The following is a 16,691-nucleotide window of genomic DNA, read 5'->3' as shown; positions in this document are numbered from 1 at the left end:
TGTTAACGTGAACCATTTGGTTAAGATGGGTGTCGCAGCTTCTCTACCATAGGATAATTATTTCCCCTTTTTAATTATCAAACAATTTGCGGTTATTCATGTGAAAGGTTTCGAATGACTTCTCAATTTCATGGGACAAAAAAGGCGAGGCTTTCCTCTGAGGGAACGGATACCTATTTCTTGCAGAACAGATCTACCAGCTTGCCTTCGGCAGTTCCAGCCTTTGTCAATAAAGTTACGTGCACAGGATCCTTTCCGGAAGGGCTGAGGCTGCTGGACCGCAAGGCACGACGGGAATTGTAGTCTCCCTGGGCACTCGAGGCTACACGCCGCCCTGTGGCCTCCCGGAGAAAGAGCCAGAAGCCGAAAAGGGAGGGCGCAGAGGGAGCCGAGCGGAGGCGCGCTGGGACGCGGTGCATGACGGGACTCGTAGTTCGCGGGCGCCCTCCTGAGGCGGTCGCTGCGCTCCGCGCAGAAGCACTGGACTACCATACCCGCCAGGCCACTCGAGCGGGGGAAGGGGAACCCGGCCTGGACCTTGAACAAATCAAATCGAAGGAAAGAAACTGCCGGCTTTCAAAATCCTCCTCCTCCGCCATCATCCGCGGTGGTGCGGGGAGCAGGTGGTGTCGGAGACAGGAGTGGCGAGAACTGCCGGGAGAGCAGACGAAAGAGCGGGCCGGGCCTCGGGACCGCTGGGCTCGGGGGCGGCGACCCCGACCTGACCTGACCCGACCCGGACCCTAAGTCAGTCCCCGCCCCTGCGGGGCGGACGCGCGCGCTCAGGTCGCCCCACGCGGCGGCGCCTCCTGTTCGCGGTAAGGGTCGGGGTCCCTTGCCTTTCCCCGTCACCTGCCTGGGATGGGGGCGGGGGGCGGCGCGGCCCTGCAGCCGGGCGTGGAAGGTGTGGCGCCCCTGAGCGCCTTCTGGGTCTCTTCTCGGCCTTCTCCCCTGCGCGTCGACGGCCAAGGCGGAGGGGCTGAGAGAGGCGGTGTTGCGGGGGCGCAGGCCCCTTTCCCGGGTGGAGAAACTGAGGCTTGGAGAGGGCGTCTGGCGAAGCTGCCAGCAGCGGCGTCTCCTGTTGGCGTCGGTGACAACTGGGGGCGCGTCCTCCAGGGATCCCGGATGGGGCTCCCGCGCCGCCCGCCTGTCATTTGCGGCCCGCACTCGCGCGTCGCTCCCTCGCCGCCGCCTCCCGGTAGTCCCACGCCCGCGGAGGGCCTGGACGGGCGCCGCAGCCCCTGGGATCGACATGAGTCACTGCTGACGCTTCGCAAGAGCGAGAGATGTGCACCTGAGAAAATCTGAGACTTTCGCGCCCAGAAGGGAGAGAGGCTGTTTGTGTGTCTACTGTTTGTCTTTGCGCTGTCGCCTACCCTTCGCAGACCTTGGACACATCAAGCCACCCCTGTGTGCTTCGCTTTCGCAGTCTTTTGAGTGGACGGTGTGTACGTGCACCGACTGGACTGAGGAGTAAGCCTTTTTCTAGCTGAGAAGTTCTGTGTTCCGATGGGAACCTATGCGGGAGCCCCACCACCATTTTTCTTGCCTCAAATCGCCCCATCCCACAACTGCCAGAGGTGGTGAGGTTTCAGGTTAATTTTTATTCAGTTTCACGTCTTCATTCTTGGAGCACCTTCTAGATGCCAGGCCTTAGGTTGCACATCAGTGATGCTGTCAAAACATCTGTCAGAGCCTGTCCCTTCTCTGCTAGAAACCTATCAGTGGCTCTGTTAAAAGCCACCTTCTTGGGGCGCCTGGGTGGCTCAGTTGGTTAAGCGCCGGACTTCAGCTCAGGTCATGATCTCACAGTTGGTAGGTTGGAGCACGAGTTCGAGCCCCGTGTCAGGCTCTGTGCTGACAGCTCAGAGCTTGGAGCCTGCTTTGGATTCTGTGTCTCCCTCTTTCTCTGCCCCTCCCTCTTTCTCTGTCTCTCAAAAATAAATAAACATTAAAAAAATGTTTGTTTTCTTTAAAAAAAAAAAAAAGCTACATTCTTTAAATGGGCTCTGTGATTTGGGCCTGTTGTTAATTCTCTTTTCTTATTTCTTGATTTTTTTTCCTTCCCTCTCTGCACTCCAACAGTTCCTCTGATCTCCCCTTCTCTCCCCTTCCTTTCCCTTCCCTTCCCTCCCCTTCCTTTCCCTCCCTCCCCCCACTCCCACCCCCAACAAGAGCCTTTGCATTTGCTACTCCCTTTGCAAGAAAGCTCTTCCCCCAGATATCTGCCTGGCCCAATCCTTAATGTCTTTCAAGTCTTTGTTTCTTAACTCATAATATCTTCTCTAACCATCCTGTTTTAAATTGCAACCCCCAGAATATACCTTACCGCCTTCTCTGTTTATTTTTGTTCTTGTCATTGTCTTAAGATACTATCTTGTTTAGAACACATGTTTTAAAAGGGCAGGGTTTTTGTTTCATTCACTGTTGTGCTCCTGATATCTGGAGCAACGTCCAGAACACAGTGGTACTAATAAAAGTTTGTTGAATGAGTGATTAGATGCTTTCTTACCCAGAAGAATAATTCATGCTTATTGATAAAGATAGACAAACGGGGGGGGGGGGGGGGGGGGGGTTGTGCCTGGGTGGCTCAGTAGGTTAAGCATCCAATTTTTTTTTTTTTTTTAAGTTCATTTATTTGCGAGAGACAGCGTGCTTATGTGCACATTGGGGAGGGGCAGAGAGAGAGAGAGAGAGAGAGAGAGAGAGAGAGAATGAGAATCCCAAGCAGGCTCCACAGTGCAGACAGAGCCAGACTCAGGACCTGAACTCAGGAACCATGAGATCATGACCTGAGCCAAAGTTGGATGCTTAAACCGACTGAGCCACCCAGGTGCTCCAAGGATCCAATTCTTGATATTGGCTTGGGTCGTGATCTTGTGGTGATGAGATTAAGCCCCACGTTGGGCTCTGCACTGAGTGTGGAACTTGCTTGGAATTCTCTCTCTCTCCCCCCCTCCCCCTCTCCCCTTCTCTCCCTCTCTCCCTCTCTCCCTCTCTCCCTCATTCTGCCTTTCCCCTGCTCTTGCTCTCATGCTCTCTCTTTCTCGAAATAAGTGAACTTTAAAATAATAAAAAAGGCAAACCAGGGTGATAAGGGTTAAGGTAAGGAGAAGGAAGTGGGAAGCAGACCTTTTGAGCCCAGAGAAAGCCTGGGGGAAAGAGAGGATATGGGAGCCATCACAGTTGTATCTCGAGGATGAATAGATTGGGGAAGGACATGTTCTGGATGAGGAGTCTCTGTAGGCATCTCCTAGTTCTATCCTCCACATCAGTTTTCCTTGGTCTCCCCCTGATTGCATGCCATTTCCTCTTTAGGGAAATGGAGTGGGTCTTTCTGCCAGTCTGCTGAGTTCTCCAGGCCGGAAGCTCCTTTCTTCACCTCTGCCTTTGGTCTATTGTGATGGTGGCTGCTGTGATGTAGAGACCTCTGGTCTCCTAGGAACCTGAGGTCTGGCTACCATGGGCTCCCCAGGCTCCTGGCCAGGGTTGAAATCAGACGTGCAGTGGGCTGACCCCTGTTCCCCAGCCCCAGAGACATGCCAGCCAGGGTGGAGGGGCATTTCCTGGGATGGATGAACTGGATCCCTTAGCCATCTTAGTCCTGTTTGAGAAATGGGACCCTCAAACAGAGAGCAACCAAGATGATCAGGCAGGTATGTGTTGGGGGCAGGCTCTTTGCCACTGTCGGTCTGGGACTCGATTGCCATTCACTGGGACCCAGGAAATGGGCAGCTCACACGGCTATGTTTGATGTCCCAGCTGGGGCAGTTGGGCAGGGAAGCTAAAGTGAAATGGTAGCTCTTCAGAGGGTAAAACATGATTTTACTACTTTCTTGCCACTTTCTCCACCTTTCCTAGGATTGTTCCTTCCCTAATGCCGTTTCCATTTCTTCCAGTAGTTTAGCTTTTGGAGTCCCGAGAGCACAGGGGGAGGTAGGGTCAAGCCCCTGAAATGGGTTGTCTCTTACCCGGCCCTCCCCAACCAGGGGCCCTAGGAGACCACTCTCTTTTAATGTAACTTCGGCCTGCTCAGTTTGCAGATTTCCAGGGGAGCCCGGCAACGTAGCCAACATGGCCTCTGAAGACATTGCCAAGCTGGCAGAGACGCTTGCCAAAACCCAGGTGGCCGGGGGACAGCTGAGTTTCAAGGGCAAGAGCCTCAAACTCAACACTGCGGAAGATGGTGAGTTTCTGCTTGGGCTGGCCCAGGGGAAGAGAGAGAGTGTGCGAATGACCGCTTACTCTTACTCACGCTTGGGCTTGTTGAGCTCCATTATCATGTTGTTTTCCTAGTAGCTCTGTGAGATATCACTGGGCCCATTTCAGAGTAAGGCTCAAAGATGATGTGCCTACAAGTACATGCAGACTTCCCTGCCTGTTGTCACATTTTTGGAAGGTATCCTTGCTGGTGATGGCTTTAGGTTGGCAGGTGGGCTGTATCTTAGAGGGGATAGTAAGCAATGAGGGATCACGACAGTAGTCCCAGGATATAGCCCGTGACTTCTTACTTCAGACCTTTACCACCACGGACCCAGCCCGGTCTGAGAATCCTGGGTGCCTTCCCCAGAGCTAAGACCCTTGTGGAGCTGCATTAAAACAATAATCCAGGCCCTTTGGGAAGGTCTGTCCATGTAGCCGAATGCCCTTGGGAGAGGGATGGATGGATGTTCTTGTCTGTGTACAGGAACCAGGGCTGGAGGGAACTAGGCATCAGAATTCAGGCCCTGTCTTTTCATCCCTGGCCAAATCATGACTAACACCGGTCAGCCCTGCATCCCCTGGTGTCTGGAAGTGAAGGCACCTACATCAGTACTTGTAAGGCCTCTTGAAGTTCCGGCCCGACCAGGGAAACTGGTCTGGACTTGCCTGGTTGTCCCGGGGTGCAGGCAGGCTTGCTCCTCTGCGCTGGCTTAGAAACGACTTGAGTCCTTGGGTGGCTGGGAACGTGGTAGCACATCTTCCGAATATCTCTGAAAGACCCTAAGATTGAGAGTTTCTGCCTGTGCTGTTATCACTTTCAGTCATGCATCATGCCTGAGGGAGGGAGGTAGAAATGTTACCATTTTATAAATAAGGAAAAAAGATTTGGAAGAACTAACTTGCCCAAGATCACACAGCTGGTAAATACCAGAGCCAGGATTTTAACTGATACCCAGCTGAATCCCTGTGCCTGTGTTTCTCAGTAGACATTCAGCTCAGTTCAGGAAACATGAATTTGCTATTAAATGCCATTCACTGGGGTGCCTGGGTGGCTCAGTCAGTTGAGCATCCGACTCTTGATTTCAGCTCAGGTCATGATCCCAGGGTTGTGGGATCAGTCCCTGTGTTGGGCTCTGGGCTGTGTGTGGAGCCTGCTTAGGATTTTCCCCATGCCCCTCTCTCTCCCTCTCCGTCCCTCCCCCTCTGCTACTCTCTCCTGCTCGCTCATGCACACACTCTCTCGCTGTAAAGTAAATGCCATTCACCGAATGCCTAGTCAGGCAGTCTTAAGTGCCATGCAAGCAATATCTCAGTTTATCCTCACAGAAGTCTTTGAGGTAGCTTTACATCCGCATTTTGGAGATGGAAAATTGAAGCCCAAGGAGGTGATATGACTTGCCTAAGGACGCAGCTATAAGCAATGGAGCCGGGATTAGAACTCAAGTTTGTCCAGCCTTAAAATCCATGTAGATGGGGCACTTGGGTGGCTCAGTCAGTTAAGTGGCCACCTCTTGATCTCAGCTCAGATCTTGATCTCAGGGTCTTGAGTTCAAGCCCCCCATTGGTCTTGGCGCTGGGCGTGAAGCCTACTTAAAAAAAAAAAAGAAATCTGTGCAGATAACCACTTCGTGAGTGCAGGCTGGACATGCTGCTTCCATTTTGTAGGTCACCAGGGAGGCCCTGCTTACAGCCCCAGCTTCTGAGGAGCTCCTAAGCTGGAGTGGGAAGGAGGTACTCAGATAACTGCCAGGGGACAGAAGGCGAGACATGCTCTGAGAAACGTGAACAGCAAGTTCTAGAAAGAAAGGCAAGGCACAGGAGTCACTTCTAGTCGAGGAGGGCCCAGGAAGTCTCCATGGATGAGGTAGTGTTTGTTGAACTGTCCTTGAAGGAGAAAGGGCACTCTAGGCAGGGGGAGCCACATGAGGTGGGCACAGGAGCTGAGACACACAGGGTGGGCTTAGGAGAAAGGAAATCAGGATGCCATAGGGCGGCCAGGGCAGAGGCTCTTGAATGCTGTGCAGAGGAGCCTGGCAGCCTAATCCTGGGCCCAGACAGGCACTCCAGGTTGGCCGGGAGTGAGCTGGCACAGTCCAGAGAGGGCAAAGGCCTGTGTGAGGAAGCCACGAAACTGATGACTGGAACAAGGTTCTTCACACTCCCCAGTAGGTCATTTAAGGACCAAAGAAAGGACTTTCTGCTTCACATGGCCGAGTCGTACACACACGGAACTTGGTACTTTGTGAAGTGGTGGAGGCTGAAAGGCGGTCCCTGCGGCGCAGCCTGGTGACAGGTGGTTTTTCGGGGGTGGTTGGGACCCATCCCGAACCCGTTGCTAAGTTACGTATAACTCCGTTTGGACTGAAAACCAAGCGAGAGAGGCAGCCCAGCGGTGATCACCCTCTCCTGTCCCAGCCTTTCCCGTGTTGGCGCTTTTCCTTCCAGGCTCACTTTGCGCTTGTGACTCTCCCCAGGGCCGAACTTCTGCACGCTGCCCGTGAATCTCTGTACTTCCGTCCCTTATAGGGCGTCTGTCTTCCCTTGGGGCCCTGACAGCTCTGTCACCTTACTCTTAAGGGCTGCATAAACATTCCCTTGAGCGGCGCTCCATTCTCCTCGTTAACCTGGATGTTAGAGGGGCTCCATATTTTGAGCAGGTCTTTCAAGGGGCTGAGAGGTTATTTCAGCCCTGGCGCTGTGAGCCAGCTGCAGAAGAGGCCTGGGCAGCTGGGACCCGGAGTTGCAGCTCCACAGTGGCCCCCCAGGGGCGGGGGGTGTCTTAGGGGCTTCCTGCCGGGGGGCTGCATAAAGTCCCTGGTTGTATAGGAAGCAAGGATATGGGGCAGGAGCACATGGTTAGAAGTTTGGAGGACCAGTCTGAAGCTTTAACTCTGCTGTTTTCCTGAACTGGGCCGAGTTGCTTCATTCCTTGAAACCTCAGTGTCCCCTCCTAGATAATGTGGGAGGCTCTTCCCTGGCCTGCCCTCCTGGTCGTGACATGAGAAAAGGAAAATGAATGCCGGCCACCACTGTCTGGCCGAGTGACCTTAGTAGGCAGTTAGTACCTTCTCCGCGTCTCCACTTCCTCAACTGTGAAGTAGATGTAACAGTAATTACTTGAGTAGGTGTGGGAGAGAATGCTAAGCACTGGTCTCTGGGGGGCAGAGTCCATGGGAGCAGGACCCAGTGAGGAAGGGGGTAAAGTCTCCACATAACAATCAAGTAATCGTGTAGAAGAGTGTCAAATTGTAGCAGGCGGCATTTGCAAGGAGACCAGGGCTGTGAAACCTGCCAGGCAGGTTGGGAGTTCGGCTGCTGGGGTGGAGGCCGAGGGAGGGAGGCAGGTACAAAGGCCCCACTGGGACAGCTTCTCAGGGAGCTCCTTCCCACCTTCCTGAAGCCCCGTCTGTGGTCTTTGTCACCTAAGAGGTCAGGTCCAGCTTTTCTCTCCCACACACACCTCCACCCCACCACCTCATCCCCTTTGCATCTCGTGCCAGCCGGACTAGATGGGCTTTGTCTCGTGCATCTAGTATGTTTTTGTTCAGATTGTAAAATTTTAATACATGCTCGTTATAGAACACAGAAATATGGAAATAAGGCAAAAAACCATACCTTTCATTGTCTCACAGCCCAGGATACAACTACTGTTAATTTTGGTGCATTTTCTTTCCAGTGTTTTTTCTAAACATAGGTGAGTTCCTTCCTTCATTCTTTCTTTCTTGTTTACTAATTGGGATCATAATGACAGGCACTTTAAAAGTTGCTTTATAACCTGGTATATCAAGAATATATTGAGCAGATTAAAAAAAAAAAGAATTTATCAAGCACATGATGGAAAAAGCACAGAATCAGCCATAATCCCAGCACGTAGAGAAAACTGTTTGAACATTGGGTTTCTATCCTTTTAGACCTTGAGAAGAGGGTGTGTGTGTGTGGGGGGGGGGGGGCGGGGAGGGAGGGAGAGAAAGAGAGAGAGATAGAATACATTTTATCTTTTTGTTTTTATTTATTTTTTAAAAGTTTATTTTGGGGCTCCTGGGTGGCTCAGTCTGTTAAGTGGCCGATTTTGGCTCAGGTCATGATCTCGCGGTCCGTGAGTTCAAGCCCCGCGTCAGGCTCTGTGCTGACAGCTCAGAGCCTGGAGCCTGTTTCAGATTCTGTGTCTCCCTCTCTCTGACCCTCCCCCGTTCATCCTGTCTCTCTCTGTCTCAAAAATAAATAAACATTAAAAAAAAAAAAAAAAAGTTTGAGAGAGATTGTGTACACACGTGCAAGTTGGAGGTGGGGGGCGAGGGGGCGGGGAGAGAATCCCAAGCAGGCTCCTTGCTGTCAGCACAGAGCCCCATGCGGAGCTTGAACTCACAAACTGTGAGACCATGACCTGAGCTGAAATCAAGAGTCAGACGCTTAACCGACTGAGCCGTGTTCCCTGGTAGAATGTGAGCCTGTCCAGTCTCCTTTGCAAGCCCCGTATGTATTTTTTAATAGGTATAATATTTTACATGTGTGGTCAGACCAAACACCAGTGGAAAACCTCATTATTCACTTATCACTATGACATGAGTATTTTCCAAGTCAGGTAAACACCTGTGTCGCCATTCATGATGACGGCAGCGTAACCTTGTAATGTATCCCAGTGAATTAACCTGTTCTCTGCTGATGGGCGTTTAGCTTGTTTGGGATTTTTCGTCATAACAAAAACAATACAGTAATGAGCACCCCACGCATGAATCCTGTGACACTGACAGCCTTCATGTGGTTGTACCCCCAGTCCTCTGACTTGGATGCTGTTTTCCTGCTTGGAAAACACCCCCCATGCAGAGAGCCTCCTCACACACCACCTATAAAGTGCTTCAAGCCCCTTTGCCCTATGCCGCCTGTTTCTTTCCTCCTTTGTGTCCCAAGCCTTCCATATACCTGCCACCTCTAACACTCACTGCAGAGGAATTGTTTTTGTAGCCGTGTTCCCCGGTAGAATGTGAGCCTGTCCAGTCTCCTTTGCAAGCCAGGGCCCAGCACACAGCAGGCATACTATGGCTGTTGGAATTGTGAGTGACGAGGTAGTGGCCGGGCTCTCTTCTGCCTCAGTTGTGGGTGATTCCAGAATCTAAGGTTCTGTTCTTTGGTCCTTCCAGCCAAAGATGTGATTAAAGAGATCGAAGACTTCGATGGCTTAGAGGCTCTGCGCCTGGAGGGCAATACGGTGGGCGTGGAGGCAGCCAGGGTCATCGCCAAGGCCTTGGAGAAGAAATCAGAGTTGAAGGTAAGATTTGCAGGGCGAGCAGGCCCAGACTGGTTGGGGCTAAGCTTCCACTCAGGCCACCACAACCCCTGCCTATGTCTAGACCCTTCTAGGGTCCTGCCTTGCTGGCGGTCACCATGAACAGCTCCTCTTGTTGCTCTGGCCTCCCGGTGCTGGCCAGAACCCCTCTCCCTGCATGATATGTCCACTTGGGTCCCCCAGTAACAGATAAGAATGTCAGGTTTATCCAGTAACATCCATGAAAGATAAAGGAGAAAGAAGCGGAACTGGACAGAGAGAGCCTTCAGCTAGCCCCACTTTAGGGGACTCCCATGAAATTCCAGTCCTTCAAAATGCTCTGTGAGAAGAGTTGGGGTATCATGTGTTTAAAACGTCAGGAAGGTGTCCCTGCACGCTCTCCATTCCCAGGAATCCTACTGTTTATTAGCACATTAAAGCCTCTGCAGAGCCACGAGGGAGAACCCTACTTTCCCAACTGCAAATGGTGCTCAGTGCCTGTGGGACCAGGCTTGTGCTGGGCTCTTCTGCACATGTCATTTAATCCTCACTGCACCCTGGGGAATAAAGACTGGGTCCCTTTTGTAAGTCAAGGGAACCGAGGCTCAGAGGAGCTGAGTAAACAGCCCAGGATCCTAATGCTGACAAGTAGCCCAGCCACATGGCACAGTCTCAAGTCCAGTGCTCTTTCCCAGCCCCACTGTGCTTTCCGAAGGGAAGGAATGCAGGGCCAGAGCCGGCAGAGCGGGTTTGCCCAGTGAGGACCTAGAGCTAGTCCGTGAGGTGGCCTTGCTGTTGTTTCCTCGGGAAAATGGCGGTCAGGTTAATAGCCAAGCCGTTGGCTGTTTCTTCTTTTTGGCCCGGTGCCTGTTGTTTTCCTGAGCATAAGCTGGGACGCTGTCCTGCAAAAGAACTCAACCCACCCCAGCGACCAGTGAAGGGGCAGGAATGGAGTAGCTGTGGCCTGGGCCCGGAGGCCACACGAGCTGTGCTTTGGCATCTGGGTTTAAGCCCTGGTACCACCACCTTATCTGCGTTATGTGGCCTTGCACCAAACTCTGCTCTGAGTCTGGGCTCCTCTGTAAAAGGGTTTTCTTCCCTGTGAGTTGGCCTCGGTGACCAGGCTTGTGCAGGCTTGTGTCATGAGAGAGCTTGGCCATCAGGAGTGCCTTGCGCATCTTGTCATCCTGTGCAGACCTAGCGCCTTGAGTCGCTCCGCCCAGCATCTCAGCTCTGCGCGTGCAGGAGGGAGCCAGGGTTGGGTCAGGGTCCTGGTGGCAGGGGTGTTCTGGGCAGGGGTGCCGATGCGAGTTAAGATGTTACCACCCTTCTTGCAACACAGGCATAAGCTAGGTCTTGACAGATGAGAAAAGTGTGGTCCAGGGTCAGACATCTCAGGAGTGGGATCAGAGTCCAGATAACAGCCCAGCATCAGAACTGCTCTGCGGTTACTACTGCTCACTTAGAGATTGTTGAGGCCAAAAGCTTCATTCCAAAGAGGGGATCCCAGGGGTCAGAGACTGGGCGGGATGAATGGCAGGCCTGGAGTCAGCTAAGATGGAATTGGAACCTAGTCCTTGTGCTCCAAATCCCCATGCTGACCCTTGACCCATCAGACATAGGTTTGGGAAGCTTCGGGGTAAGGTGCCAGTTGTTAGGGTTCTGGCGCTCAGGCTGTGGCTGCCTGTCCTGACCCTGAGCACCGGTCTTCAGATGTGACTCACTGAGCCCACCCATGTAGACTGCCACCCCCAGCCCCGCCCCCCAGGCCCTGCAGGTGTTGATTTGTTTACTGGAGGCCTTGAGAATTCTAAGGATACCAGTTTGCCCAGTACTTAAGGTTCGATTTATTTAGTTCAGACACTTCAAGGACTGGATTTTCAAGGGAAAGTTGCTTTGGGTTCCATCATTCCCAGGATTGGCCCAGGAAAGGCTGGAGCTGCCTGAGTTGATATTTTGGATGGACATAGCAACCAGAGTTGAAGGGTAAGGCTGTGTGCTTGGAGCTTTTAAACTCTGCTGGCCTATCATAGAGCCGCCGCCTTGGTGCCATTACCTGATATTTTGTTTAAATCAGCTCACTTTAATGTCATGTAAAAGCAAACATCCCTTCTGTAAATGTAAAGTGGTTTTCCTTACCATAAAGGAAACAAAATAGCGTTATTAAATTCTGGTTTGACGCATCGTCCCCTCTTGAGCGTGAGTCCTGCTCATCCTTTTTTCAAAGGCTGATGAGCAAGGAGCGGAGAGGTGGGCAAGATCCACCAGCCCCAAAGCAAGGCTACCTTCTGGAGGTGATCAGAGGGTTGAAAAGAGCCTTGAAGGGTGCGTGGCTGGTGCTCTCCCAGTCAGTAGAGCATGAGACTCTTGGTCTCGGAGTCATGAGTTTGAGCCCCCCATTGGGCATAGAGATTACTTAAAAAAAAAAAAAGCCTTGAAAAATTAGTAACTTCCTGGCTGCTGGATCCTATTTGGTTATTTTCTGCCCCTGCCACCCAAATCCTGACATGTGTTGCTTCACCCACAGTATACGGGGAAACTGATGTTGGAAACGAGCGCTGGGCCAGGAGTCTGGCATATTGGCCCTGGTCCTGCCACTGCCCTGGGCCTGGGGCCGGTCTTTTCCTTCTCAGCCTGGTTTCTCTCCTGGAAAACGAGAGGATTGGGCCAGTCAGGTTTTCCTGACAGTTCTGCTGAGCCCTGTATGGCCTTTGGAGGCCGCCAGGTTCCCCCAACTTCCACCAGAGCTGGGCCAGCTTTTTGCTGAGGAAACTCAAATTAAAAATTAAGAAGCATTGTAACTGTCAGTGGTCCACAAGGGTGAGGTGCTGCCTGCAGGCCACCTCTGAGGGGCACCCCTAATGCTTCTCTTCCTCCTCCTTCCAAAGCGATGCCACTGGAGTGACATGTTCACAGGGAGATTGCGGTCTGAGATCCCACCAGCCCTGGTAAGTGCACAGTCCGCTGCTCCCCTCCCCCGGGCACAGGAGCCCCTTTAGCAGTTCCCAGGGCTTTTTTTCACACTTTTGTCCACACTTTCTTCACCCTGTGATGAAGATGCTGGAATAGAAGCCAGGGGAGCACAACATCTGTCTTGTGTCCTGATGGGCAGGTGGGGGTACAGGTGAGAATGGAGACTTGAGGCCTAGTGATAGGAGGTACAGCAGCGCCCAGGGATTCCAGGGTTCATTCCTGAGCTTCGTGGTTTCACCCTCACCGCAGATCTCACTCCCTCCGCTCTTACTCCTCTCTTAGCTTTGCACTTCCCTGTGCTCCCCATCATGCCCTTCTGTGGCCCCCCCATCTCCCCCTGGGCCCTCCCTTTCTCCATACCACTGTTTTTGCTTTGCTTCTCATCATGGGTGGCTTCCATCCACACTGTTTTCCATTTCCCCGTTCCTGGGGCTCAGCTTGGCTCGGGTCAGGTTCCCAGCCTGGGGTTCGGTGGGTGGGGTGAGAGGGGGCATCACTGAGCAGAACGTGGCTTGCCTGGGGCTCAAGGGAAAGAGGCAGGGCTGGTAATAGGCAGCCTTTCAGTAACATGGGGCCTAGTACATGAGATGCCTTCACGGTGAGGTTCTTGGTCAGTTATTTGTTGTGACCATCTGTGTTATGGGGTCTCTCACCCTGATTGTGCAGGCTGCCTTCTCAGTCCTCCGTGCCTCTAGTCAATGCGGGGGTTCCTGAGGTGCCCATGTACCAACCTCATTTCTAAAGCACCTCACTCTGGGGGAACCTGGCTCAGTGGAGTGTGTGACTCTTGATCTCAGGATCGTGAGTTCAAGCCCCATGTTGGGTGTAGAGCTTACATTTAAATGAATGCATAGATCTATAAACAAATATATTAATAAATAAATGTACGTAATAATAATGGGACACCTGGGTGGCTCAGTCGATTAAGTGTCCAACTCTTGATTTTAGCTCAGGTCATTATCTCCTGGTTGGCGAGATCAAGCCCTGAGTTGGGCTCTGTGCTGTCAACTTGGGATCCTCTCTCTGCCCCTCCCCTGATCTCATGTGCACAGTGTGCTCTCTCTCTCTCTTTCTCTCTTGAAATAAGTCAACATTTAAAAAATAATAAAGCACCTTGGTCTGGTAAACAACTAAAGGTGATTCAGGAAGTGACAGGTGCCCTAATGGGGACTCCAGAGGGAGGGCTCCTCTGTTGGGGGATTGAGGAAGCCCTTGGGGAGCTGGTTAAGTTACCAGTCTCAAAGGGTGAACAAGAACCAGGTGAAGGTAGAATTTAGAGTATAAATTACGTGAATTCATTTGGAGGTTTGTATGTAAAAGGATTGAAAGTTAGAAGAGGTTGGGATGCCTGGGTGGCTCAGTCAGTTGAGCGTCCGACCTGACTTTGGCTCAGGTCATGGTCTCATGGTTTGTGAGTTCGAGCCCTGCATCAGGCTCTGTGCTGACAGCTCGGAGCCTAGAGCCTGCTTTGGATTGTGTGTCTCCCTCTCTCTCTGCTCCTCCCTTATGCACTTGCTCGCGTTCTCTCTCTCCCAAAAATAAATAAACATTAAAAAGAAAAGTTAAAAAAAGTTAGAAGAGGGAGGGAAGAAAACATACTTGTTGGATACGAACTATGGGCCCCTGTGTGCATTATTTTACCTGAATTTTGGCATTTAAGTTTCTCAATTTTTTTTAAAGTTTATTTTGAGAGACTGTGTGTGTGTGTGTGTGTGTGTGTGTGTGTGTGTGTACAGACACATGGGTGGGCAGAGAGCAAGAGGGAGAGAGAGAATCGCACGTTAGACCAGAGCCGGATGCGGGCTCAAACTTATGAACCTGACCTGAGGTTCATGATCATGACCTGAGCTGAAACCAAGAGTCAGACGCTTAACCAGCTGAGTTACTCAGGCATCCCAAGTTTCTCCATCTTTAAAGGAGATATTCTTATCTCCGTATTACCAGCAACAAGAGTGAATCTTAGAAAGGCAGGTAAGAGAATTTGGGGTCAGGGAAAGGCGTGAGATGCAGGGATGGTGGAGCAGACACAGAGGGTTCAGCAACTCTGACTGCTGGAGGGCTGGAGGTCCTCGGGGCCAGATGGCAGGGGCGTGGCCTTCTCCCAAGGTTGGGGCAGCCAGAGAATGGCCCTCTGTTGCTGAGTCAGTGGTGGGGAAGACAGTGGAAACTGCCTCAGCTATCCTGTCCGTGGCCTGGGCAGGGACGGTGTCTCTTGCTACCCCCTGCCCTCCACTGGGAACCGTGTGCATGATGAGTGCCCCGCCTGTTTCTGCCCCCCGTTTCTGGTAGAGCCTCCTCCTCACCCATCTCCTGGGGAACTGTAGGTATCCCCAGCCCAGGAGGTTCCCAGGAGAGCTCGGTGTCTCCATGCCACGTCGGTCATGGGCTGTGGCTCGGAGACAGGCACCCATCTGCCTGGTGCCCGCCAGAAACCCCGGAGGCCTCAGCGGTGCCTGCCTCCCTCCTGCACATCCTCTGAACGCCCAGCTTCTGCAGGTCTTCCTCCCTCTGTGAGGCCTGTGACTGACCTGGGGCTCACGTCTCCCATCTCCCACCACGCTGGCCAGCCAGCTTCCTCCTCTGCTGCCTGGATCACTGTCTCATGCTCCTGGGCGGGCAGTCGGCATATCCGGTGTCCCTCTACACATCAGTGTGCCCTCCTCAGACTTGGAGGATGTGTCCTCTCTGTCCCTCACCCACCTCAAAGCCCTTTGCTCTCGGGCTTATAGGGTCACAGTCCTTGGCCTAATGTTCGGGCCGCTTGCCTGATTTGACTCCTCTCTTTCCTTCCAGCCTCAACCTCTTCTGGAGTCCTAGACACACAGTAGGCTGCTTCACGCCTGTGTCTTTGTTTATGTTCTTTTGTTTGCTTATGTTTGTGTTTTTACTGTTGGCTGGAATCGCCTCATCTGTGGTTAACTGATTCTCATCCAGCCTGAGCTCATATGCCACCTTCTATAGGAAGCCTTCCTTGACCACCCCCATGTATACCAAGCCCCACGCCCCACGCCCCACCTGAATTGGGAGCCCTCTTCAGGGTTTCCAGTCCTGGATATAAAATAGGGACAGCTCTGTACTGAAACGGTCTGTGTCTCTGCCTGGGTGCCCCCTGAGGGCAGGGGTCCTGGCACAGAAGCAACATCTGGTGGGTGTCTGTGATTCTGAGATGAGCCCTTTCTGTGCCCAGACCTCACTAGGGGAGGGACTCATCACAGCCGGGGCGCAGCTGGTTGAGCTGGACCTGAGCGACAACGCGTTTGGGCCTGACGGCGTTCGAGGCTTCGAGGCCCTGCTCAAGAGTTCCGCCTGCTTCACCCTTCACGAGCTCAAACTCAACAACTGTGGCATGGGCATCGGAGGTGGCAAGGTGGGTGTGGCGGGCCCTCCCGCATGTGCCTGTTGTCCCTCACCCTTCTTCCCTCCCTGCCTGGTCTCCTGCTGCGTTTGCATCCATTGGAAATATGTGCCCTTGGCCACCATCTGGGATGGCTGGGTTGTTGTTTTTCTCTTCAGAGGAGAAAGGCCTCAAAGGCAGCTGCCTGTGGCCAGTGGGGAGAGGAGGTGGAGGCCTGGAGGGCAGGGTTGCCAAGCAACCGTTCCCCGGTTCTCGGTGTTGTCTTGGCAACACAGAGGCAGTGTCGCATACATGCTCGACCTGCTGGCTCTGCAGAGTGCAGGGCTTGGGCATCCCAGACTCGCTGTGCCCTCAGAACAGCTGGCAGAGCCACGTGAGGCCCAGTGTGTGCACGTGGGGGAGGGAACCCAGGAAGAGAAACTGCTTGGGCCTGGGCACAGCTCACCCTCTTCCTGGACAGGGCCCCCCCTGTCCTCCCAACCAGTTGGGCTGGTCAGCACAGAAAGGCGTGTCTTCTCTTCCCAGAACCTGTACTGGGGGAGCCCGGCCTTGTTCTCTTTTCCGTCGTTCTGGCTCCTTTAGGCCCAGATACCAGAAAGACCAATTCCCATCCTCCCTACCTCCATTCACATTCTGAACAAAAGAAGAAAAGGGTTGGGACACAGGACGTACAGCGACTGGGGACATCTTCTTTTTGAAGGTGTGTTAAATGCACACCCTCGTTCTCCCACTCGTGCTGAAATGGGGGGTGATGCTCTTCCCAGTCTTCCAGTTAACTGGACTTGGGTCAAGCCCCCAGATGGCGTTGCTAGGGTGGGACTAATGTGGGATTTGGACCTGCTTCCGTGCACCCATCAGAGCAGCAAGGGGAGCTTGTGTTGTGCTCTCAGTGTCCCA

At 52.8% G+C, this 16,691-nt stretch overlaps 1 protein-coding gene across 3 annotated transcripts in view; it reads left to right on the top strand.

The window, feature by feature from the left end:
• The first annotated feature begins 508 nt into the window (after window positions 1–508).
• Window positions 509–16,691, top strand: part of RANGAP1 (Ran GTPase activating protein 1) — a 32,322-nt gene continuing 16,139 nt past the window's right edge. For 2 of the 3 annotated variants that reach the window (XM_042947932.1, XM_042947931.1), the window contains exons 1-5: window positions 3,463–3,656; window positions 4,037–4,186; window positions 9,342–9,469; window positions 12,355–12,414; window positions 15,627–15,806. In XM_042947932.1, the coding sequence (XP_042803866.1) occupies window positions 3,572–3,656; window positions 4,037–4,186; window positions 9,342–9,469; window positions 12,355–12,414; window positions 15,627–15,806 (603 nt within the window). In that variant the 5' untranslated portion in view covers window positions 3,463–3,571. Of the gene's footprint in view, window positions 819–3,462; window positions 3,657–4,036; window positions 4,187–9,341; window positions 9,470–12,354; window positions 12,415–15,626; window positions 15,807–16,691 lie in introns of those variants that run through there. The other variant, XM_042947933.1, reaches the window with a different exon arrangement.

The sequence above is a fragment of the Panthera leo genome, chromosome B4, assembly GCF_018350215.1.
Source record: "Panthera leo isolate Ple1 chromosome B4, P.leo_Ple1_pat1.1, whole genome shotgun sequence".
NCBI lineage: Eukaryota > Metazoa > Chordata > Mammalia > Carnivora > Felidae > Panthera > Panthera leo.
This window is presented reverse-complemented; position numbering and strand designations above follow the sequence as displayed.